The sequence below is a fragment of the Telopea speciosissima genome, chromosome 7 (genome assembly GCF_018873765.1).
Source record: "Telopea speciosissima isolate NSW1024214 ecotype Mountain lineage chromosome 7, Tspe_v1, whole genome shotgun sequence".
Classification (NCBI taxonomy): Eukaryota; Viridiplantae; Streptophyta; class Magnoliopsida; order Proteales; family Proteaceae; genus Telopea; species Telopea speciosissima.
The window spans coordinates 32,062,170-32,088,394 of NC_057922.1; the positions used below are offsets into that span (position 1 = coordinate 32,062,170).

The 26,225-nt window shown below is 41.0% G+C and overlaps 1 protein-coding gene across 4 annotated transcripts in view; it reads right to left on the bottom strand.

Moving 5' to 3' along the window:
• LOC122669080 (protein tesmin/TSO1-like CXC 2) overlaps nucleotides 1-26,225 on the bottom strand; it is a 39,183-nt gene that overhangs the window by 6,067 nt on the left and 6,891 nt on the right. For 3 of the 4 annotated variants that reach the window (XM_043865731.1, XM_043865729.1, XM_043865728.1), the window contains exons 4-8: nucleotides 12,546-13,273; nucleotides 12,377-12,451; nucleotides 12,114-12,300; nucleotides 11,935-12,033; nucleotides 11,776-11,842 (exon numbers count right to left, since the gene is read on the bottom strand). In XM_043865731.1, coding sequence (XP_043721666.1) covers nucleotides 11,776-11,842; nucleotides 11,935-12,033; nucleotides 12,114-12,300; nucleotides 12,377-12,451; nucleotides 12,546-13,273 — 1,156 coding nt within the window. The remainder of the gene's footprint in view (nucleotides 1-11,775; nucleotides 11,843-11,934; nucleotides 12,034-12,113; nucleotides 12,301-12,376; nucleotides 12,452-12,545; nucleotides 13,274-26,225) is intronic. The other variant, XM_043865730.1, reaches the window with a different exon arrangement.

A 26,225-nucleotide genomic window follows, 5' to 3' on the forward strand; every position in this document is an offset into this window, starting at 1 on the left:
GGCTAGTAAACATCTGTCAAGAGAATCCTCTACTCCTATTATCAGGAAATTTAAAAGTTTACGACTGGAATCATAGGCGGAGGACTGTCTTGTTTTCCAGCCAGCTCCTCAGCTGGCTTTGTTGGATTTCTATCCTTCCCATTTGTGTACTAAGGATTGAGCTCGTCCTAAATTTCCCTGTTGCGGATAGATCATCTTATGGTAATGTTTTCTTTCTAATCGGGGGTGGCTGCCCTAACTCAACCCCCCAAGGGCCATAAGTCTCCTATGCTGGAACTGCCAGGCGCAGTCGGCCCCTGGCAGTTTGGTATTTGAGCAGCCTTTGCTCATCAATCCAACTGGCAGTACTTTTTCTTGATTGAAACTAAGCAACAACAGAGGTATATAAATAAGCTTCAACGAAGTTTAGGCTTTGTTAATTCCTAATTTCTTGATCCTTAGGGGCGTTCGGAGGGGCTCTGCTTTATTTTGGGATGATAGCATATCACTATCAATTCTCTGTGTCTCATGCAGAATCTTTGATCTGTTAATTTGTGCTCCTTTTGGTCTCTTCCACTAGGCTTGTGTATGGTGATTCCAAGCCAAGCTTCGACAGAATATGTGGCATGAGATAGTCTAGTAGAGACATTCTGTTACTGAACCTTGGCTTTGTATCGGTGATTTCAATGAAATCTCACGTCTGGACAAAAAACTGGAAGGCCAAAGTGGTTGCCCAAATTCATGACTTCTCCTCTGCAATTAATCAGTGCAATCTTATGGAGCTTCCTTTCTCTGGTCCGCGCTTTTCCTGGTCGAACGAGCGCATTAGGTATGAGTTAATCATGACTAGTATCGATAAAGCATTTGGGAACGGCAACCTCCTTTGTAAGCAGGAGCTCATAGAAGTCTGTTGACATGTTATGGTGGGGTTGGATCATACCCCACTCTCAATCTGGTTTCTTCCTTGGGCAAACGTCATCAGCGGCAATTCTTCTTCGAATCTAAGTGGATTGGACACCCCAAACTACCTCAGGTTGTATCACAGGCATGGCAAATGAACTTTCAGGGGTCTACGTCCTTTAATTTGAGTCGGAGGGGCTAGGCTAGGGCACGGTAGAGGAGAGCTTTCCAAGCGGGACATTGAGGTGATCGGGTGAAATTTTTTGTCTAGAGTCACATTAGTGAGCAGGTTCGGTCAGTAAGTCCCTTGGTACACTCGGGTTAGCCTGTCAGGGTGAATGCAGGTAGTGGATGTAGCTTCTCTTCTGAAGCGTGTTAGTTCGTAGCTGCCGAAGTGTAGCATTGAGATGAGGAGCGCGCTAGCTAGGTGGTTTAAGGACTCTGGATACAAACTTCAGTGGTAGAGTTCTGAGGTCTTCAAAAATGGCCAAAAAGTAGTTATTCTATTAACTGAGGACTTGGAGAACCTACAGAAACATCCACAGCGGGCGCTGCTTCAACAAGAGGAGATTACCCTTACACAGAAGCTTGAGGGGCCCTACTTATAGAAGAGCAGTATTGGGCTCAAAGATCCAGAATTCAGGGGATATAAGAATTAAGAAGGCAATAAAAATACGACTTTTTTCCACACTGCCACAACTCGGAGGCAACTTAACCATATATCTCGAATCCATAATGGTTCTCGTGAATGTGTAACAACTGAATCAGGTGTGTCTCAACTCTTCTTAGATCATTTTTCCCAGTTATTTGCATCCTCCAATCATTCCAATATTTTGGACCTGTTGCAATGTGTTGAACCTAGAGTCGCTGATGTGCATAACAGTAAGCATGTTGCCCCTTTTTCCTATGACGAAATTAAATCAGCTACATTCCAAATTGGGGCTCTTAAAGTCCCAGACAGAGATGGCCTGGCAGCAAAGATTTTCCACATTCACTGGCACTTTATAGGCACTGATGTAGTCAAAGCCTGTCCAATGGTTTTTTAATACTCGGGCACATGATTAAAGATTTTAACCGCACTATTATAGTCCTTGTGCCCAAGTAAAAGAATCCCCGTGAACTGCACCGTTTTAGACCAATTAGTCTTCTGTTTAAAACCCATATGCCCATTTCAAAGTGCCTTTGTCCCCTCTATGACCATCTCAGATAATGTGTATGTAGCCCATAAAGTCTTGCACCAAATGCACCTCTCTAAAGCTAGGAAGGGTTTTATGGCCATTAAGTTGGATCTAAGTAAAGCTTATGATAGAGTCAAATGGCCCTATTTAAAACATGTTAAGTTCAGGCTTGACTTCTATCCTACTTGGGTTAATTGGATTATGCAGTGCGTTTCTACAGTGTCATATCATATCAGATTAAATGGTTTTATCATTGGTCAGTTCCGCACTCATAGAGGCCTTAGGCAAGGGTGTCCTCTTATTAGCCCTTATCTCTTCATCTTATGCCAGGAGGTATTTTCCTGTCACATGATTAGGGCTAAGAGGTGCAAAGAAATTTCTGGTGTTAGGACTAGCAGATCTGGACCCACTATTTCCCATCTCCTTTTTGCAGATGACTGCTTAATCTTCTCTAAGGCTGGAACTCTTGAGAGCCAGAAAACCGCTTCCCTTATTCAGGACTATTGCCTTGTATCTGGCCAGATGCTTAATGTATATCTAAGACCGGTATTTGGTTTAATCCAAGTACCCCTCTTTCAATTAGGGGGGAGGTGCCCCTTGCCACTGGGTTTAAGGAGGTCTCTGATTTCGGTAAACTATTTGGGACTGCCTACTAATTTTAGACATTCTAAAAAACATTTGTTTGCACATATTATTGAAAGATTCCAGAAAAGGCTTTCTGGATGGAAAGAGAGTCTCCTACCACTGGGAAGGAGATTCTTATCAAATCTGTTGCCTGTGCTCTTCCCTCCTATTATATGTCAATGGTTTTACTCCCTGTTGGCTTGTTTAAGGAATTATCTAAGATTATTAGACAGTTTTGGTGGGAGAGTAGCGATGGTAAGAGGGTATCCTGGATTAAATGGTACCAACTTTGTCAAAGCAAGTGGGATGAGCATCTTGGATTTAGGGACATCATAAGTTTTAATCTCGCTATCCTGGCCAGGCAATTTTGGAGGCTGTTGCATATGAGACTGCCTTATGGGTTTAGGTTTTTAAGGGGAAATACTTCCTATCTCCTCTTCTTGAGGCTTCTTCTGGACCTAATTGTTCCTGGACATGGTGTAGTTTATTAAAGGGTAGGGATTTGCTTTGTCAGGGGCTTTGTAGGAGAATTGGGAATGGGTGTTCAACATTTGTTTTCAAGGATAGATGGATTCCATCTCTTCCTAGGGGACGTATCTTTAGCATCCCTTCCCATCCTTTTGTTTCTAAAGTTTCTGATCTTATTTGACTTCCTCAGAAATGTTGGAATGTTGCTCTCCTTAGATCCCTTTTCTCAGCCTCTGAGGTTAGTGCTATCTCACAAATCCCTATTTGTGTTTCCTCAAAGGAGGATTGCTGGGCATGGGCCCATATAAAATCTGGATTGTTTACGGTTAGGTCTGCTTATAATGTTTCTTTAGCCTCCTTGAATTTAGCTACTTCTTTAATTAAACCTTTTTGGGCTCAGTTGTGGGCACTGAAGTTAATTCCAAAGATTAAATTTTTTGTTTGCCGTTGCTGTTCTAATGCTATTGCTGTTGTTAGTAGGACTGTTTCATGTATCGATTCTGTTCTAGGGGTAGTTTGGGTATTTTCTGTTTTTTTGTATCTTAAGTCACTCTCTATATATAATGAATGAAGGGGTAGCTCTCACACTAAGTGAAAATCTCCCAAGGGTACACAACCTATCGGCTCCTCTTCTCTTCTCCTCTCTTCTCTTCTCTTCCTCTCTTCTAGCATTTACATGGTATCAGAACAAGATCTCTAGGGACTGCTACAACCTTCCTAGTATCTTGTCTCTTTCCTTCTGAGGTCTCAATCATCATTGATTGATTCTATTTTTATTGGGTTTTGAGAGCTTCTTCAGTTCTTTGGTTTGAAAGGGGTGCAGCACCCTATACTGCATTTTCGTACTGTGTAGAGACTAATTCATGGCTGAAGATTGAGAACTAGGTCTCTTTTATGGTGGTTTATTGATCTATGAGGTGGAGGATACATTCAAGAGTATAGAAAGCAAGTCTGATCATGTTTTTGGATCGATTTCTGGGGGCAGCAGCTGAGATCGACATTATCAGGGTTTTGTCAGGATTTTGAAATTTTAAGATCGACTTTTCTGGTTTGGGCCTGAAATCAAGTTTTGGTTGCTTGGAAGGTGATTCTTATCACATTGGAAGGAAGACATCAAGCTTGCTTCAAGGTCTTGGGCTTTTGGCATCAACTTCAAGGTATTGAGATCGTTTTTGGGGATTCTAGAAGCTAAAATCGATTTTCTCAGGTTTCTTCTTTTCCTTTTGCATCCTTTGTGTTTGATGAAATGGGTGACTCATCGAAAACTGCTGTTAGTGAGGTTATATCCTCTTCATCTAACCGTATTATTGAGAAGAAGTTGGAGGGCATCAACAACTTCCAATAATGGAAGAAGATTGTTAGATTAGTGCTGGTTGGTAGGGATACAATTGATGCACGCATCTTGGGGCAGCTGCTGAACTCTATGGACAACAAGATTGTTGACCTGGTAACTCATATTGATACAGTCAAGGAACTATGGGACTATCTACATGTTTTGTATTCTGGCCAGAACAACTTATCTCGTATCTATGAGCTATCTCAATATTTCTACAGGGCTGATCGAAAGGGTCGTCCCTTGACCCAGTATTTTGCTGATTTTAAGAGGATGTATGAGGAGCTGAATTCCCTACTTCCTATCACTGCTGATGTCCAACAGATGCAGAACCAGTGAGAGCAACTCGCAGTCATGGGATTTCTGGGAGGTCTTGGGAAGGAGTTTGACTCTGTTCATTCTCAGATACTTGGTGGTGATAAGGTAGCCACACTTTCGGACACTTTTTCACGAGTTCTACACGTATCTCGTGAGTCTTCTCATGATTCCACCACTGTAGATAGTTCGGCCTTGGCCTTTCTCACACCTTACCAAGGTCCTAGTAGTGGGACAGGGATTGGTGGTAGTCGTAGCCGTGGGGGTGGTTCTGGCAAAGCCCCTATCTCTGGGAAAGCTCCTACTTCAACTCCCACTTCTGGTTCAGATTCTTCAGGCATGGTGAGGACATGTCACCACTGTGGTCGTACTGGGCATATTCAACGCTTTTGTTGGAATCTTCATAGCAAACCACCACAGCAACAGTTTGCCAATTCTGTTGCCATTACTGAGTCTACTGATTCATCACCTTCTGAGGGTAAGACAGTGACGATGTCTGATGAGGATTATGCTCGCTTTACTCAGTTCCAGATCCCTCGGTCTTCCCAGCCTTCTACTGCTACCTTTAGTTAGACAGGTAATGCCACTGCATGTCTTTCGATTGCACCTCGCCCCTGGATCATTAATTCAAGAGCTTCGGACCATGGTCTCAGGTATATTTTCTTCCTTTCGTGCATCATCCTCTAATGTTACCTTAGATGATAGTTCTTTGGCTAAAGTAACTGGTATAGGCATTGTTTAGGCCACTCGTTTATTATCCCTTTCTGTTGTTCTCTATTTACCTGAGTTCCCTTTTAACCTTCTGTTCGTTACTAAGCTTACTAAAACTCATAACTGTTCTGTAAACTTTTTCTTTGATTCATGTGTCTTTCAGGACCTTATGACGAAGAAGATGATTGGTGGAGGTCATGAGTCGGGAGGGTTATACCTACTTGAAGAGACCTTATCTGTGGCATGTTCGAGTTTGGCTTCTCTCCTCATCAAGTAAATTATCGCTTGGGTCATCCATCATTACAGAGTTTATGGATTTTAGATCCTCGTTTTCAGTCTATTTCTAGTTTACATTGTGAGTCTTGTCAGTTTGGGAAGCTACATCGTGTAAGCTATCCCCCCCAGAGTAAGTCCAAGGACTAATTAACCTTTTGCTTTAGTTCATTCATATATATAGGGTCCTTGTCCTATTGTTTCTAAATTGGGATTTCGTTATTTTGTAACTTTTGTTGATAACTATTCCAGGGTTACTTGGCTTTACTTAATGAAGAATCGTTATGAGTTGTTTTATATTTTTTGTGCATTTGTGAATGAAGTTAACACTCAATTTAGTACTCCTTTACGTGTTCTTCGTAGTGATAATGCCAAGGAATATTTTTCTGCTCCCTTTACTGAGTTTATGACTCACCATGGCATTATACATCAGTCTTTCTATGCCGACACCCCACAACAAAACGGTGTGGCAGAAAGGAAAAACAGACAATTGATGGAGGTCACTCGGTCTCTTTTATTTGAGATGAGGATGGCCAAACCTTTTTGGGCTGATGCTGTTTTAACAGCTTGTTATCTAATCAACCGCATGCCGTCCTCTATCTTACGTGGTGGGATACCTCATTCTCTATTGTTTCCTTTTGCTCCCTTATTTGCCTTACCACCACATGTCTTTGGTAGTGTTTGTTTCACTTGTGATCATCGTCCAAGTGTATCCAAGTTGGATCCCAAGGCCCTTAAATGCATGTTAGTTTGTTATTCCCGAACTCAAAAGGGCTATCGTTGTTTTTCCTTTGAGTTACAAAAGTATTTTGTTACTGGTCATGTTTCCTTCTTTGAGTCCACTCCTTATACAGTTTCTCCTGTTGCTGACTCTACATTGGATGATGATCTTCCTCTTTATATTGTTCAGCCTTCTACTCCACAGGTTTCTCCACCTCCACCACAGCTGCCATCTCCACCGCTGCTGCCACCAGTTGTTGTGTACCAACGTCATCACCATTAGGTGTGGGCTCCCCCTGCTCCGGCTTCACCCTCATCTTCTTTGCCGGCAGATCCTACCCCGGGTAATTCTTCTTATGTTGTTCCTTCTGACCTTGATGTTCCTATTGCTTTTCGTAAGGGTGTTCGGAGTTGTACCCAATATCCCTTATCTAACTTTGTGTCATATTCTGGTTTATCCACTTCTTTCAATTCTTGCTTGAATACTCTTAAACAACATCCTGTTCCTAAGTCTGTTACAGAGGCACTATCTCATCCTGGCTGGAGGGCTGCTATGGTTGAGGAATTGTTAGCTTTGGAGACCAATCAGACATGGGATCTTGTTCCAGTACCCTCTAGTAAATCAGCAATTGGTTGCAGATGGGTCTTTGTAGTGAAGGTGAATCCCGATGGCTCTCTAGCTCGCTTGAAGGCTCGACTTGTAGCAAAGGGCTATGCCCAAGTGTATGGTGTTGACTATTTGCACACCTTCTCTCCTATTGTTAAGCTCACTTTTGTTCGTATCTTACTTTTTCTTGCTGTCATTCATCACTAGTCTCTGTTTCAATTGGATGTTAAGAATGCGTTCTTACATGGTGATCTCTAAGAAGAGGTATATATGGAGCAACCTCCTGGGTTTATTGCTCAGGGGGAGTATGGGATGGTGTGTAAGTTGAAGAAATCCTTGTATGGGCTCAAAAAGTCACCCAGAGCTTGGTTTGGTCGGTTCACTGAAGTAGTTTTGGAATTTGGACTGACACATTGTAATAGTGATCGTTCTGTATTTTTCAAGCATTCTGATGCAAGAAGAATATTTCTTATTGTAAATGTGGATGGTATTGTCATTACAGGAGATAACTCTTAAGGAATTGAAAAGTTGAAGATGCACTTACAACAGAAGTTTCAAACCAAAGATTTGTGAAGATTGAAATACTTTCTGGGTGTTGAAGTTGCTCAGTCTAGGAAAGGGATTTCGCTCTCACAATGAAAATATGCTATGGACCTTCTTTCAGAGACAGGATTGCTAGGGTCTAAACTCTAAACCTCTAGATACTCCGATGGATCCTAATTCAAAACTTACAACTGATAGTGGTGATGTTCTTAATGATTCTGAGAACATAGTTCTAAAACTCGTCTCGACTCGGCGAGATCTCGGCGAGTTTCTTGGTTTTCTGAGAAACAGAGACGAGATGGCATACGGTACATAAAAGTGCAATATCTCAGCGAGATCTCGGATCTCGGGTCAAAATCTCGGGTTGACCCATGGAAATGACCCTTCTACTGTGTATTTACTTACCTAACTCGACAGAACTCGACATATCTCGGCGAGATCTCAGATCTCGACGGAAATGACCCATCTACTATGTATTTACTTACCTAACTTGACAAAACTCTTATATGCTTGTTGTGGTCCTGTGGAGCACTATATGCAACATTACAACAACACTATGTCATGGGAAGACTATGTGACACTAGCGGGGGCTGAATACTTGATTCAAAGTCATTTTATGTGATGATAGTTGTAGCACTATTAAACAGTTTGATGTATCACTTTAACATTTCTAATTCTTATTTAAGTTGTTTAGCTATTAATTGAATGTTTTGCTTGCTTTCTATTACTAAATTATGTGTAGAGTAGGGTATTTTAGTACGTCATCGCCTACCAACCTATGGTCCGAATTGAAACTCATATTTGGACTTTGTTTTTACAAAATCTGATAGCATCATTGTGTTTAAATGGCCTAAAATAGGCTGAATACCAAGTTTCAGACCCAAACTAGGCCTAAAACCCACCAAGTTGAGGCTTTAAGTCGGAAAAAAAAAATGCACCAACTCGGCGAGATCTCGACTCGACTCGGTTTTTCCAAGGGTCGAGTTGGTACTGAGACCCGAGTTTTAGTACCTTGCCTGAGAAGTATAGGAGGCTTGTTGGGAAACTAAACTAATTGGCTGTGACTCAACCTAACATTGCCTTCCCCGTCAGTGTCATGAGTCAGTTTCTATCTGCTCCTCGTACATCTCATTGGGAGGTTGTCATACGTACCTTGAGGTACCTCAAGAAGGCTCCTGGACGTGGTGTACTCTACTCGGATCATGGACATAGTCGAGTTGAGGGTTTTTCTGATGCTAATTGGGTTGGCTCTCCTGCTGACAGAAGATCAACTACTGGTTATTACACATTTATAGGAGGAACTCTTGTGTCATGGAAAAGTAAAAAAGCAGACTATTATGGCTCAATCCAGTGCCGATTCAGAGTATCAAGTCATGGCACATGTTACATGTGAATTGATGTGGGTGAAACAGTTGCTAACTGAGCTTAGATTTATGGATGACTGTCCTATGCAACTATGGTGTGATTATCAAGTTGTTATTCATATTACTTCAAACCCTGTGTTTCATGAAAGAACGAAACACATTGAAGTAGATTGTCACTTTGTTCGAGAGAAGCTGCAACAAAGACTCATTTCTCCTAGCCATGTTCGTACAAGAGAACAACTTGCAGATTTATTTACGAAGTCTTTGGGGAGTGTTAGAGTAGATTATATTTGTAACAAGCTAGGCATGATTAATATCTATGCTCCATCTTGAAGGGGAGTGTTAGTAGGACTGTTTCATGTATCGATTCTGTTCTAGGGGTAGTTTGGGTATTTCGGTTTTCTTGTATCCTAAATCACTCTCTATATATAATGAATGAAGGGGTTCTCTTCTCTTCTCCAGTTCTCCTCTCTTTCTCTCTTCTAGTATTTACAGCTGTAAAACATCAGTTGTTTGTAAGGAAATTAACTTCTAATGCCACTTGTCCTATGTGCAATAGTGCTTAGAAGACCATCTCTCATGCTCTCTTTAGGTGTCCATTTACAGCTTCTATTTAGTTAGTATCTCCTCTCTGTTTCAATGTCCAGGAATTCCACTGTGAGTGCTTTAAAGAATGGTTGAACTATCTTTTTACTAAGTTTAAGGATGTTCCTAATTCCTCTGATTTCCATATCTCATGATCTTCTATTTTGTGCCAGATTTGGAAAGCCCATAACATGGTTTTCAATCACATTGACCCAGATTTGCATAGTGTCTTGACTGCTACTTCTGCTACTGTCGTTGAGGGACATGTGTGAATTACTAGCTCTGATCCTTCAATTTTGGTACCTGGTTCTGGTAGCTCTTTTGCTCTTTCTCTGCCTCCTGGGCTCTTTACTATCTCCACAGATGAGGCCCGGAAGGCTGATTCGTGGAAAGGAAGTAGAGGAATTATTGTCAAGTCTCCAGTGGGCTCCCCTGTTGCAGCTAAGTGCACTACTGGGATCAGTTTCTCTGATCAGCTATGGAAGCTGAGGAAATCTGGGATGGAATTCTGCTCACTATGGCCATCGAACTATCTTCGATGGTTATCTTTAGTGATTGCCAACCTGTAGTAGATGCTTGTAACTTGTCTGTGTGTTCTTTAGATTGAGCTACTAGAGCCATAGTTGATGATATTCTGTCCTCAGTTTCCTTATTCTCTGTTGTGTTGTTTAGATTCATTCCCCGTTCCTCCAATAGGAAGGCCCATTTCCTTGCTAAAGGAGCTTTTACTTTCAGTTTGTCTCACATCTGTTGGTCTACCCACCCCCTTTTCTTGCAAATTTCACTTTTCTAGGAAGGAGCTTCTCCATCTAAGACTTCCTTTTAAAAAAATTCTTGTGCTGTTGGGCAAAAAGTAGAACACCTTTGATACGCCTGTTTTCCTCTCTTTCTGTTATCAGTCATTTTTTATGTATTATAACTTCTTACTTGTGTTGTAAAAAAGTCTGCTCATTGGATCTTCAAAGAAGGCAGTTTGCTTCCTGGTTAACTACCATGTAAGTTAGCAACACTTTGACCACATGACACATGCCCAGAAAGTTTAAAGAACATCTATTTGATGTCAACACCCATTTAGAGCCTAGCACGAATATCCAAAGAATAAGTACAAGACTAACTGGAACCAAATAAATATCCCAAGTTATTGCAAACTGCAGTAGATGATGGCAATACGGTACAAATGTGAATACAACTGAGAGTTGGCAGCCCTAATCAAAAAGATTGCATTGGAAGGCAAAATGCACATACTATCAAATCAAATATCTGACCTGACCTTATTGAACTTGTGCAGAAACATCATCCTAGCAGATATCTGATATCAATATAGTTCAGTACTATTATTCTCCAATGTGCTTAAGATATTGAATGTTGAAACTTCAGAAACTAAGGCTGCATTTGGTATGCTTTCTTGGAATGCATTCTGGGTCGATTTCGCATTCTCGAATGATAAAAATAGTTGTTTTTATCGTCTGAGAATGCGAAATCGACTTAGAATGCATTCCAAGAATGCATACCAAACACAGCCTAAAAGTTTCCAATTGGGGATTGCTTTACCCTTAAATGGGAAGATACAACATTTCTGAAGGTCATGCTAGAGTGAATGAAGCATAAGGCATCAAGTTGATTTCCTCTCACTAAATTTGAGGAAGATAATTCACCAGTATCTTGTGCAAGAAAAGGTCAATAGGAAAGCCAACTCTCGGAGGTGATTTTGCATGATGCCCCTTAGTAACCATTAAAGTAAGAGAGTTCCATCTTCACTCATTACCAAAATCATATGATTATAGGGCTCAAGAACACAAGAATAGAGAGGATTAACCTGTGCCTCATTCCATAATCCAGAACTAAAAACTGTTCATTATCAATGCAGATATTTCTTTTAAGTGTGATTACTTAAAAACTGTTCGTTGATTACATCATGGTTATGTTTTTCAGCACACTGGTTTCTTCAGGAAAAACACTAGGACTGCACCTTGCGCAGATAGAGGAAGCTAATGCACTAGTGTTTGTTTTCTGCTCTGACTTGTATTCTGGTGACATCCATCTTATCCATACAGCTACTACATGGAAAGTAAGTTTTTTATATTCTGGACTTATAAAACTAGAAATAGTACTAAATTAGTTTAAAGAAAATAATATATGAAGTTGAAGAAGAAAACTTGTAGTTTAAGTTCTTACCTTCCTTCACACCGTAAACATTTTTACATCCTTCGCATCGACAAGCTTCAGAGCATCCAACACCAGACTTTAAGGCATAACAGATAGATAGGAATGTCCAATCAGAAAAAGTCCAAATGGTGAATGTGTTATACACAAGTGAGCAAAGAGAGCCAAAACCTGAAAGCATTCGCAGTACTTTTTCAAACACAATGATCTCTTACAATTGCATCCTCTTTTGTGCCTTGCTGAAGATGGTGTCATCCGGTTACTCTCTTCCTACAGAAAACACTCTGACCGTTAAGTTTAATTTGAAGTCAAAAGGACAATACTTAGATTTGTTTAGAGAAGGGGCTCACTACCCCACTGTTTGCTGAAGACTCAGAGACACGCTGCACAATCTTTGGAGCAAATGCAAGTGGATTGCGGGTCTCAATTTGTTGACGGGTCCCAAGAACTGTGTCTTCATATTCAGGCTTGTTGAAGCACTCCTGGCATGCACATGGATCAGCACAATACACTCCTGCCGCAAAGCATTCACAATAACTGCCAAAATGGATAAGAAAAATCAGGAACTGTAACCAATAATAAGAATGTTAAGGAAAATGTTCTTGGCACTTACAGTTTCAAGCATTTTGACCTCTTACAATTGCAACGTTTGCAACCTTCATTCTGGTTGTTGTATGATGCTTTCTTCCTGGACATAATGAAAATCCTAATTAGAGTTTCCCCAATAAAAGAAGAATGACAAGATTAAATTTAAATTCCAGAGAATAATCAGGTGAACTTGCCTCCCCTTTTTGGGGCTCAGTTGGTTGAACTCCTCGAACATGTCAGCACTTTCGGAGGCAGATTTTCTTTTATGACTTGGGATCGAGTGGTGTTCCGTGAGTTTCAACTGCTGAGAATTTTTCATAGCTTTCATGTTGTCAGGTAACTGAGAGGAGGCAGAAGTTGCCAGAAGTGTGGCCTGACTTTCTTGCCGATCATCATCAATATTTGATGAAATTTCTCCAATCATTCTCAATGGAAGTGGGCTACTCTTTGAGTCGTCCTGGAAATGATGGTTAATAACACAAAATGACTTCTGCTCTTGTACATTCACATAACTCTTTTCCACTAATTTCATGGTTGCACTTACACCAGTTACCCTTGCCGAAGCATGGACAATGCTATTTAAGTGCAAGCCAATACCAGTTGGCACTAGAGCTGTTACGGCAGCATTTCCACAATCTCGAACAGATTTATCAACCTTATCAACTCGAGTTTCTGAATTTTGAACTGGGGAGTGAGACAACTTTGAAGGGGCAGGTTGAGATAAATCGAGTGGTTGCTTTGGACTGGAACCAGCACTTGGTCCAAGATTACATAAATCCATATCCCCCAAGTCTGTAGGAGTACCAGGAGTCATATTTGTTGGGTTCTGACCGCAACAACTCCCAACAATATTTCTACGACCCTCTGCAGTCTCAAATTGTAGACAGCGCCTAAGTGTGCCCCGTTGATGCTGACTGGCCTCCTACATTGACTGTTGCAATTATTCTACTGGCAATAAATATTAAAAGGAAATAAATAACAGAAACCCAAGCATATTAGTTTTGCTAGACATCAGTTTGTCAAAACTTCTCAAATTATGACACTTATGATTCCAAAAATCAGCATTAATTTATTGGACCACCAATGAGTATTGGAATCAGACAGGACAGATCCAATCCATCATACCAGGTGGATCAGATAACGCTGCGGTACACTGTTGTTGATATACATTGTTGTACACCCTTCCTAACAGCTCGAGCTTTGGGGATAAGCTGTTGTAACATGGTATAAGAGCCAGGAGGCCGCTGTTCAATCCCTGGTAGGTGCGGGGGAGTGTTGTGCCCCTGCGCTTTGTACCCTCAATGCCATGTGTTGGTATCACGTGCAGAGCCATGTGTATATGGGCCTGCACATGTGGGGGGGTGTTGCTATACATTGTTGTGTGCTCTTCCTAACAGCTTGAGCTTTGGGGATAAGCTGTTGCACCAAATGTTACTATAGCCTTTCTCTCACTGGATCAGTTGGTCTTTGTTTGGATCATCAGATCAAGATAGGTGTCAATTCTGATATGGCCATTCAGAACTTAGTTAAACTTGATCAGAATCCAAACTCATTATCAGTCCATAAGCACCTCTGTAATTCAGTGATTATTAATCCAATTTCACGATTCAAAATTCATGTTTTTTTTTTCTTCTTTTTTTTTTTTCCTTTTTAGGGGAAGGAGGGTTGGTGAACATATGGAACATGTGGAAGAGAGGTCGACAGGTAGGTAACCACAAATATGTGAAAAATAAAGTAGCAAGCAAAGAAAAATATATTCTGAGTGCAGATAAGGTACTTAAAAATAGGGCAAGTTGAAAAAAGGGATCTGCTTGAAGGTTTAAAAAGAGAACCTAGTTTCACAGCTTATTAAATAAAGAGAGTTTATGTTTGCCCAAGTGTCAATGGCGATAAGAACTCATTGATAAAATTCAAAACTAGAAGAGGGAGGACAAGTATGGGCCTTAAATGCTCAAAATACTTGATGGTGTGTTGAGGCATTGTATTATTTGAATGTGTTTAGTGATTCTAACCAGTGCTTGATTGTAAAATAGCTCAACTGAATTGGTTTATCAAGTAACTCTCCTAAGCTCCAAAGTGTGTAGGAATTCTGCCAAAGCAAATGGAATGTGTGTTGTCAAGCTACAACAAACTTGGAAGACCTCTCAAGCTTGGTAACCGTGGCATAAAGTGGGTATATTTTATTGAAAGATCATAACCAGTTCAGAAAGCCTATTGGCATTAAGTATCTACACAAATTGAAGATCATTCATTTTTATAAGCCCAACCGAGGCATGAAGATTGAAAATCCAAAATGAAAACTCAAGCTTCACTTCAGTAAGACCATTGGAGAATGAGACAAGAGCTCAACTGGACAAGTGTCAACTCGGTGTAGTGAAGATATAGGAATACTATTTTAATTTGTAATAATTTCTAAGTTGTAAAGTGGTTCTCACATAGGCTCTCAGACCCATTGAACTTAGTCTTCTAAGTCACACAAAAGACCTTAAATGGTATAACCTTTAATTGGGGGGCCTAGACAAATGACCATAAGTGAACATATGGACCTTAATTGGTATATTAGACAAGGCAAAATGACCAAACACATGTGGGAGCTAAAATGCCGAGAGTCAGACTGTCCTGGCCCCAAAAAGGTATGTCGGAAGACATCCGATCGAACAGTGAGACCAGTCCACATTAAAGCTAGAGGTGGACGGACGATGGTAAGAAACCGGACTGTGTCCGGATGATGTACCAGTCAACCAGCGATCACCCAGATGCTGTTAATGACTATAAAAAGGTATTTCTATCATAGCTAGTCCTCTACTAAAATTAGAGCTTTGGAACTTTTTTTGGCCATTCCTTGACCTCAATTTAAAGGGGTTTTGAGAGAGTTTCTACTTTGTGAACTCTATTGGTAGATCAATTCTTGAGTCTTAGAGCTTAATTTGTGAGAATCATTGTTGTGCAACTTTCATTTGTATACTTATCATTGTAGAGTATAGATTTGTGCTTCATTTGTAAACTTGGTTTTGTGAGAGCAATTAATCATAATCTTCATTGGAAGATTGGTTTTTAGTGGTGAGCCCCCGAAAACCACTAGGTTTGAGTGTGAGACTTAACACTAGGGTTGATTGTGAACCCGGTAAAACAATTGTTAAAGACTTTATCAATACCATTGGGCAATTTGATCGAATAGTGGAAAGTCCAAGAGTGGGGTCTCTTAGTAGTGAATGTAGGCAGGGTTGCCGAACCTCTTCAAAATTTCAATTGTCTCTTTCCCTCCTTCTCACATTGGTCTTCACACACTTTCTTACAACCACTTGAGGTTCATCATTGGATAAAGTTAAATTTTAATTGGTCACTTCATTCTCCCATACCCAAATCACCCCCTCTTAGGTTGCCAACAATACAACAACTAGTATTAGAGCAAAGTTCCTACACATAGAATCTTACCTTTAGAAGGATGGCAACGTCAAACTACGGTCAAGCCGAATATCTCTCCATCACTCATCCACTAAGTTTCAATGACGAATTACAATTATTGGATGGCGAAGATGTGTATCTTCCTCAGTCTTGACTATGAGATTTGGGAGATGGTGGAGGAAGGCTACAAATAGCCAACCACTCCCACCGGTGGAGTTGCAACACCTATGTCGGGGTCCAAGTGGACAACCACCAAGAAGAAGGCTCACACCCATAGCTGTCAAAGCGTCAACTAAGCACCGCCTAGGCAACAAGGCTTCTTTTAGGGACCTAGGCATTCACCGCCTTATTGTATTGAACGCCTTGGTTTTTTTATGATTATATATGATTAAATGCCTTTTCTACTGTTTTGATTGGGTGTGTGGAATGTTTATATACAGGGTGATGCATGGGATCATGCCTTGTATTAAAAAGGGGGGGAGGAAAGAAAGAAAGAAAGGGAGAATATTTCATCGTGGGACGAAGCAACCAAAGTCGGAACCCTTCTCTACTACTTGCTTCCTTGGTCAATTGGTTGTTTTACCTAAATTATTTGGTTTTAATACAATGGTGAAAATTATAAAAGGGATAAGGAAGGAAAAGAGAAAATAGAGTATAGATGGTGGGTGACAATTATCCAATTGTGCCCACATGTTTTTTTTTCAACCGGCAGGCAGTCTCTCTCTCTCCATGCTCCATGGTCATCTTCATGCACGCACAAGTCACCTAGGCCCGCCGCCTAGAGACAGCCTTTTCGCCTAAACGCTTAGGAAGGCCCTCTAACGCTTTAAGACCCCTAGACAACTATGCTCACACCCTCAACTCGAAGGCAAAAAAAAATTTGTTTTGTTCACTGAGTAAGGAAGAATTCAACCGGATATCAATATGCAAGATGGCGAAGGAGATATGGATGACCTTGAAGGTTACACATGAAGGTACAAATTGCTTAACCTTCTAGCTCAGCAATTTGAATTATTTAAAATGATGGATAGTAAGTCTATTCTGAAATGTATGCTAGATTTACCGATATTGTTAATGGTTTAAATTCTCCCACGAAAGTGTATCACACGGTAGATTTGGTAAACAAGATTCTTAGGTCTCTACCAAAGAATTGGGAACCCAAGGTAACCACCATTCAAGAGGCGAAAGACCTTAGAAAGCTTCCTCTTGAGGAGCTTATGGGATCTCTCATTACACACAAGATGAATCTTAGGGATGATGAATCCAAGAAGAAGGGCATTGCTCTTAAGGCCTCATCGGATGATGAGGATCCCAATGAAGATGACAAGGATGTAGTTCTCCTTGCTAAAAAATTAAAGAACATTTTAAGGAGAAATCATAGTAGTAAACCACCAATTTAAAAATGTCCAATGCTATAATTGTAAAAAGTTGGGACATTTGGCCAATGAGAGCCCTTCTAAAAAGCCAAAAAGGTGTCTAATGACAACTTTAAGAAGAAGAATGCCATGAAGGCCACTTGGGATGAACTCGATAAGAGTGAGTCGGAAAATGAGTGTTGGTCAACTGGGTCAATTGAGGTATTCTGGAGTAGTGTTGTCATTGTTGGCAACCATATTAGTCATATTGATGATGTGGCGGTAGTGTTTGGTGAGTTGGAAGAGTTGGAATTGTCAAACGGTCAACTACACAACGTCAAGGGTATTTTGGTCATTTGGCATGGTTACAGAGGCATCCAGACGTGTGGGACACCATTTGGAAGTGTATTAGGTCCTTACAAAGTGTTTGGTGAAGGCCTGAAGCAGCAGGTGAAGATTTCATACTATTAAATTTGAAATTTCACATGTTCATGCACTGGCAGCCACTTTGGAGCTATGTTTGAAATTAGTGGCTGATCTGGGTGAAGTGGTCTTCATGAGAAATTTAGTTCTTCGCATTGTGGTTCCAACGCAACCGGAATTACGCAATTCGGAGTTCGGACGAAGGAGATATTGAGGTTTTCATATCGTCGCGCGAAAACGAAGCAAATCTGGAGATGGACGTCTTTCTCCCATACTTAGTTTTTTTTTAGCGTCTTTTCTTATTTGCTCTTGGTAACCATGTTCTGAAACAGTAAAAATTCATTATAAAAATCGAAAACAGAATCATGGTGGCCGTTGGATTTTGTTCACCATGTCGATTTTTATTGATCCGGGCGGGCGCATCTCCATTGGCTGGTTCTGTGGTGTTTGGTACAGCTGCGCTACACCGAATCAAGATCTCAATGGCGAAGGTGAAGAGCTCGAAGTTGCACGCGTCGTTTCTTCAGTCAGATTCGACGCGAGCTCTCTGATTGGCTTGTCCCTAATGGTGCACAGTGCTACATCATACGCCATAGCCTAGATCCATGGGAGAGTTCCACGCGTTTTTGGAATTCGAAATTCAAACTGCGTAAGTGCAGTACAGCTATCACCGCGTTCTGGAAAGAGACCTGTTGGCCAACGTTGCCGCTGCGGGGTCATGCCATGCCAATTGTCTCAAAACGTTTCTGAATATTACAGTTTCGCCCTCCACTTGCCATTTTTGGACCGTTTAACTTTGGAAGGCAATATATCTCTCATTCGGAGTCCAAATCAGTTGCCAATTTTTTTTTTTAAATTGCATAATTTTTCAAGGAGAACACAGTGGAAGCGTTAGAATGAATAGAAGAATGTCAGAAACGTCAAAAACTGTGACAAAACCTTGGTTGAACGATCGGAGATGCTACTTTGAACATTAGAGAACGTGCACGACATCAGCAAGGCTTCAAGCGGTGGGTTCGTCATAGGATTACTCAGGGAGAGGTAATCTTTTGTTTTCACAAGTCCAATTTTATATCTAGGGTTAGATTCATGTAAAAAGAATCCAAATTTGTTCATGTTATTGGGAGGGACTTGTAATCGAACTTTTTTAATTCATATTGTAATACCAATTAAGTTGGGGCTTGATTGGATTGGGGTTGTAGCCCTAGATTTCGTTGTTGCGGAATCAAAAGCAGGTGTTGTAGCACTTGGGCTATTGTAGTAGTTGAATTCGAGTTGAGTATTTGAGGAAATACGAAACCCTTATGAGTATTCCTCCGTGGATGTAGGCAGCTTAGCCGAACCACGTATACTTGGTGTACTGTGTTTGTTATTTCTCCTGCATATTCTTGGAGTGTGTTTGCTGCAGAATGGTGGTGCACTGTCTGGTAGACCAGGCCACATAGTGGTTACGAGCTAGACATGCATGTTTGATTGGTAATTACGGGACTGCCCCGGCCAATCTTTGTGCGTGATTTTTATAGCCACGGGATCGAGTTTGAAAGAATTCTTGAAGACACTGATTCACCCCGCCTCTCAGTGCACTTGGGATTATCAATGAGTACTCTCCTAATGAAAATGATAATCTATGTTTTCTTGGTATGGAAGATTCTAGTGATGAAGAGGAGGTAGGTAATAATCCTCTTATGAGAAATTGACAAATGCCTTTGAGGAATAACATAAGGAGTTTGAGAAATAATGTTTTAAAAATGAGGAACTTAAGAAAATGACCTCTACACTAAACTTCAAAAATGATTCTCTAAAGAAACCCAATGAAAACCTTGAGCTCACAAGTAGATGATTGAAAAGCATCACTCGGGAAGCTCACTAATGGAGGATTAAGCAAAGAATTGTCAATTAGCCATGCAAGTAGATCTACTAAGACCATTAGATAGGTTTCACATAATTCAGCATCTTTTAATTCTACTATTGCCATTGGTATGGAAAAGAGGGTCATATAGGACTAACCAACATAGACCCAAGCAAAATAGGGTACCAAAGACCACTTTAAAATGTTTATTTCTTAATGTTGGTCATCAAGTTCCAAAGCCAACAAAAGGGAAAGAATTGAAGAACCTGAAACAACCTAAAAAGAATAAGAGGTTAGCTTCTTAAAACCAAGACAAGAGACACAAAGGTAAAGAAAGGTATGAAACTGAAAATCCTTATTTAAGCTCTACTCAACTCAGCCTTTTCTCAACTAAATGGGGTCAGCTACATGGATCTGTACTCTCCAATCGGCTCTATTCCATGTCCCAACAATACAATATTGTGAGTCTGTGACTGTCTATTGATATGAACTATGACGTGCAGAATCAAGTCCACTCGAGGTCCAATGGAACCGACATGGATTGTCTTCCATCTGCATGGCATATGAATGCCACATCATAGTGTTCAAGAAGAAACAAGAGTAGTTTCTTCTCAAGCAGGTCGAGATATTCCAGATTTCGCCAAAATTTCGACCGAAATTTTTGAAACACCGCAGGTTTTAAGTTTCGTATGTAATTTCATCTCAAGGAGCTCGAGATTCTCAAAATATTCGAGATCCCAGTTTGATTTAAAACTATGGGTGTTGGGACTACCCAATCACACCTAGTTTTAACTTGCTTAAGGAGGTAGTTTGCATGCCTAGGATAGTTTTTTTATTATGCATGCTAGCTTAGTTTGTGTTCTTTTGTTTCTTAGTTCTAGTTTGAACTTTCTTTCTTCATTGTTTTTCAAAACTTGTTCATAATTTGTCTCTCATCGGTAAGGAGTATGGGTATCATCACCCTAACTCAAAATTATCTTGATATGAGCACTAAATCTATACGGCTATACCTAGTTAAAGTGGTTAATATGAACAAAGGTATAAAGTTCCTTAATCCCTCAAACCACATGCCTTTATCAAGGTTATCTTTGTTGCTTTGAACCAAGCTCATAGAGCTTAAATTATAGGTCTAGACTAAGTCTTGACCAATTTGGGACTTTTCATGAGCAAAATGTTGAGACATTAATTCATTGTGCATCTCATTTTTAAACTATGCATATTCCGTTAAATAAGCCATTGATGGATTTTTGTTGAGTGCTCACAAAGCTCATGTAGGTAAGCTTGTTACCTTGAAGAGGTTTGAATCTTCCTCAAAGGAGGATGCTAAGCTTAAAGATGGCCTTAAATGAGGTCAAGTGCATAAATGGTATAAGTATAACTACTTCAAAGGAGCAGAAATATTCCTCTCTCTTAGTTAAACATGACTAATTAATTATGACTTCGAAGCATGATTAGAAGCTTTAGCTTAATGAGTATCACTAAGTCAAATGTGTGTTAAGATTTTTGTCTTACTTTTGTCCATCTTGAGTTTTGTTTTTCTGTTTTAGGACTGCTTATTAGTTAGGATTGTTTTCTTACTTGTTTTGTGACTTGATATGTGACTATGATAATTAATCGTAGTGTGAGTGTGTTTTACTGTTTTTGTAAGTTTAATGAACTTAATTTTTCTGTTTATGTGTTTCCCCTTTCCATTCTCTCTCTCTCTCCTGACCCAGCCAGCCTTAGTCAATTTTTACTAGGCGGTCGACCGGCTCTAGCAAGCGGTCAACAATTACACCCGAAATTAAAATCCCAAATGTGGGTTCTAGGCCATTTCTTCCCATTTTTCTCTCTTATTTCAAGCCCTAAGACCTTCCTCACCCCCTTGGTCGATCCTTCCACCTCACATCGTCTGAATCTTCCTTCTTGTACCCTCACCTTCTTCCTTTCTCCTACTCTCTTCGCCTTACTCACTTATTTTCTTCATGGCTCCTAGACCTAGAAGAGCTCTTAGAGGTTCACCATCGTCTTCTAACCCTGAAAGAGAAAATGCCTCCTCTGATCCATCTACCCCTGTCCATGGAAGATCTTCCAATAAACAATCTACTCCCATTCATGAATGGCACTCTTCTGTACAAAAAAGGCCATACCCAGTGCACAAGGCTCCCGCCATTGCGGGATCTGGGGAGGGTCATAATGGAACTCTTCTGTCAACGACAATATTCTGGAACATCTAATTGAAGATAATAGGGTACTTATGACCCAAAAGAGCATTTTCCTGTAGAGGAAGGAGGAGAAGCGTAGACAATGTAGCTCAGTCCCAAGGACAACATCAGAGGCTCCTTGATGAATTAAACTATAATGAATGGAAAGCCTCAGAAAATCTGAATGATACCGATTCAAAAAAGGGAGTTCTGAGACTTCGCCAACGATGCACTGATTGGCATAGAGCGGATTCAAGAAAATCAAGAGGACATGATAAGACAGCTGCATAATCTCAATGTATCTCAAAAGGAAAATACTGAACAGATTCGGCGTTTGCAGCATTTCCTCCTTGAGCTCTCAAGTAAAATTAACAGAGTCTTTCCACCTCCACCGCAGTGAAATGGAACTCTCACATTTCAGTCCATGTTTTCTTTGCTTTCTGTTTGTTTATAAGGTGTCTGTCTGTTCATTGTGTAAGCAATATGTTGTGTTTACATTTCAATGTATGACTCTGTTTTGTGGGCTAGGCTTGTAAGCTCATTTATATGGTTTGCAAGCCCTTTGGGTCTTTTAATTATAAGTGTTATGTAAGTTCTTTGGATCACTTTTGTTGTGTTCTGTTTCCTGTTGTAAGCTCGTTTGAACATTTCAGTATTTTTCCTGTTTTTGTACTCTCTTCAATCATAGGTGTAATGATGATCAAATCAATGAAACGGTTGAAGTTTGTGGAATGAAATCTTTTTAGTTTGATAATGTAGCACAGTTACAACTTACAATGCTAAATTCATACCATTATTCATACCATTCCTTGTGCCTAAAATTGTTCTATTGTTTCCCATTTCCTTGCTACATTGGTTACTTCTCTTTTTCTCAATGACAAAAGGGCGAGAAATATGTGAAAAAGTATAGAGTTATAAGGATGGTATTGCTATTAGTTGTGTGTGCATATATTATAATTCATAGGAGGATCAATTCTCCAAATTCTTATGGGTATGCATAAGAGCCCTTGCACATAGTCTTTTTCGCACACTGGTTTGTCATCACCAAAAAGGGGGACAATGTTGAGACATTGTATTATTTTAACATGTTTTTGGTGATTTAACTTGAGTAATTATTTTTGCTTGTTAAAAAGCTCAATTGAATTGGTTTCCCAAGTAACCCCTCTTAAGCTCGAAATTGTGCAGGAATTCTGCCAAAGCAAGTGGAAGGTGTGTTGTCAAGCTACAAGAAACTTAGAAGATCTCTCAAGCTTGGTCAACAACTGCAGCATGAAGTGGTATATTTACTAAAAGATCATAAGCCACCTCAGGAAGCCCATTGACAGCATGAAATGTCTACACAAATTGAAGATCAAGATATTTCAGTAAGCCCAACCAAGGCATGAAGATTCAGAAGTAGAATTGAAGACTCAAGCTTCACTTCAGTAAGACCATTGGAGAATGCGCCAAAGAGCTCAATTGGACAAGTGTCAACTCTGCGTATTGAAGACTTAGGGATATTATTTTAAAGGGAAAATTTCTATCACTCCCCTATGCGTACCCTACATTTACTCAAACTCCCCCTACTTGAACTTCCTCATCTGATCCCCCCCCCCAAAAAAAAAAATTCTACCTCTCCTCTCCAGGTACTTTAAAATACCCAAATTTACCCCTCCTTTTCCCATGTTAACCGATTGGCCCCTTTTAATTTTTTATTCAACTCCTAAACTGTCATTGTTATTTATTTTCATTTTATTAACAGAAGTGGGACCCACATTCTACTTCTACTTCTTCTTTCTCCGCAGAACACTTGCTCTGTAGAACACAGCAAACCATCCCCCGCCGCAGCACCCCCTCATCTTGCCCCGCAGAACGCAGGGAACCAATGCTTCTGCCAATGACAATGTAGGTGTTTACCTTCTCATCATCTACACTCTCAACCAGGGCAAGACAAATACTCTTCCCCATCCCATTCTCAATCTTCCCCCCTGTCCAATGCATCTACAACTAAAAGCCCAAATTCCTCCCTTGAGGCCTTGACCGCTCCGTCTTTACAAACGAGAGAGCTCATCAATGGGGATTCTGGCCACCAGGGTAGCCCCATTCTCGCCGTGAAGGTTGTGGTACCGACGGAGTTGGTGTTGTTCCTTCGGAATTTCACACGACAGCCCTGAAAACTTGAGACTCTCCCCCCCCCCCCAAAAAAAACTCCTCTTAAATCTGAGGTCCTCCCCAAATCTGGTGGTGGGTTGTTCCTGAGTGCTCCACAGAGCACCAACAAAACAGACTTGGGCTTGGTGTACCAGACTCTGATGATGATGAGGATCCCCTATTCAGTGGGTGAGGGATCATGGTGCACCAAAAATGGATCAGGCAGGGGGTAGGCCCAACCCCACCATTGCGACCAAAACCGGTACAGATGTTGACGAATATATATCAGAAGAGGGCGGTGTACATTCAGAGTCACCGAGACCTTCAGAGGCTGCAGCAAGAAGTGTTATGATGAGGAACACCAGTCTGATGATGATGGTGGTGGTGGTAGTGGCATGCTGGGTGGTGGTTATTATGATGATCGTCATGAGGGGATGCGCGAGCAGTACCAGTATGAGCTGGGGACGTAGCCGGGGCATGTGCATTACACAGGTGAGACTCAATTTACACATGACACACACGATCAGGACCATGGTGTCCCCGCTACGTACCAGAGATGCCCGCGTCGCAAACAGTCACAGGCTCGGGATGATGACATGAGTATGAAGACCTCACCGATACCTTTAGAGGCTGCAACAAGAAGTGTTAATGATGAGGAACACCAGTCTAATGATGATGGTGGTGGTGGTGGTAGTGGCATGCTGGGTGGTGGTTATTATGATAATCGTCATGAGGGGATGCGCGAGCAGTACCAGTATGAGCTGGGGACGTTGTCGGGGCATGTGCATTACACAGGTGAGACTCAATTTACGCATGCCACACGCAATCAGAACCATGGTGTCCCCGCTACGTACCAGAGATGCCCACTTCGCAAACAGTCACAGGTTCGGGATGATAACATGAGTATGAAGACCATACTTGAAAGTTTCGGAAGCATGAGTATAGATACTACTAGTGAGCGTCAATCGTGGCATGCATCTCAGCCTCAATATGACTATGATTATGGCCAGGAGAGCACCAGTTCCCATGCATGCCAATGGTTTTTCAACAGCCTGGTGACGGTAGCATTGGATCTCAAGCCTCATGGCCCTCATCGCAACCGCCTCTTATATACCTTAGGTTAGGGAACTTGGAATATGTTGATGACAACACTTATATGAGTTGTGTGGCAACCTATGTGCAATACTACAACAACATTATGACGTGGGAAACTTTGTGGCACGATATGGAGATGAATACTTGATTCGGCACTATGGCATGGGATGATAGATGTAACATGTTAAGATTGATGTAATGTACACTTTTACATTTGTAATGTTTATTTAAGTTGTTTTATATATTTTTTTATGGAAAAAAATATATATATGTTTTATATTAGTTGTATGATTTGATTGTATTCAATTATTAAATTAAGTGTAGAATAGGGCCTATTTGTACGTCGTCTCCTACCAACCTAGGGTCCAAAGTGAAACTCCTATTTGGACTTTGTTTTTGCAAAATCTGATAGTGTCATTGTGTTTAAATGGCCTAAAATAAGATGAGTGCCAAAATAGGTCTAAACCCACAGAAACCAGCAATCGAGTTCCAAAAAAAAAAATTTACCCCAACTCGGTTTTTGGCCAGGGCAAAACCTGTACCAAAACCAAGTTCTTAAACCTTACTTGGAAGGGGAGTTGAGGCCTCTAATATATTATAAATAATACCCTGATTCATTAGCTAGCAGGGGAGGGTGCAACACAAGCTCAAAGAGTTGGGACTAGCCACGGACAGACAAGACACAAACTAACTGCTACGGTGGTGCCGATGGTAAGCACAGATAGGGGGTAAGCAACATCAAAAGGGGGTGGAGAGTAGAATGGTGGAAGGGAGGACCTAGTGGGTCATTAGAAGGAGAGTGGAAGACTCAAGGAATGGCAGGGCAATAGAAGGGCAGGTTGATTGACAAAACAGAAGAGCCATCATTGGGGGGCGGGTGAAGATGATGGATAAGTGGATGATTGGGTCGGGTGGGTCAGCAAAGGCTCCAACTCTGCAGATGATAAAAGGTGAAAGGAGACTTGCAAGTGTTGGATATGATTGTGGTCCAACCAAGTTGGGGTGCAAACAGTCTATAGGGTGATGGACCAGATGGGTCAAGCCTGAATGAAGGTGGGCTAGCAAACGAGAGGCTAGTTAGTCCTAAGGCTTTGATTAGAAGGATATGATGGGCAAGGCTGAGGACTGGGTTGCAGAGAGGCAGCGAGACCAAGGCTAGGCCGACCCGAAAGGGGTTTCGAAGGGAGAGGTAAAAGGGGGAGGGGAGAGGTGAAAGCGATATTTCTAGAGTTATCAATTGCAACTACAAAGGGAAAGTTAGTTGAAGGACTCAAGGGCGAGGCGTTGTCGAGCAAGCGCAGGGCCAGCCAAGAGATGGTGACTGGACAAAGGACAAAGAGGAGGAAAGAAGCAACTTGCATGAAGAATCAAAGCCTCAGAGGAGGGAATAGGACAGACAATGTCAAAATCAGATGGGGGCAAGGTTGGAGGGTG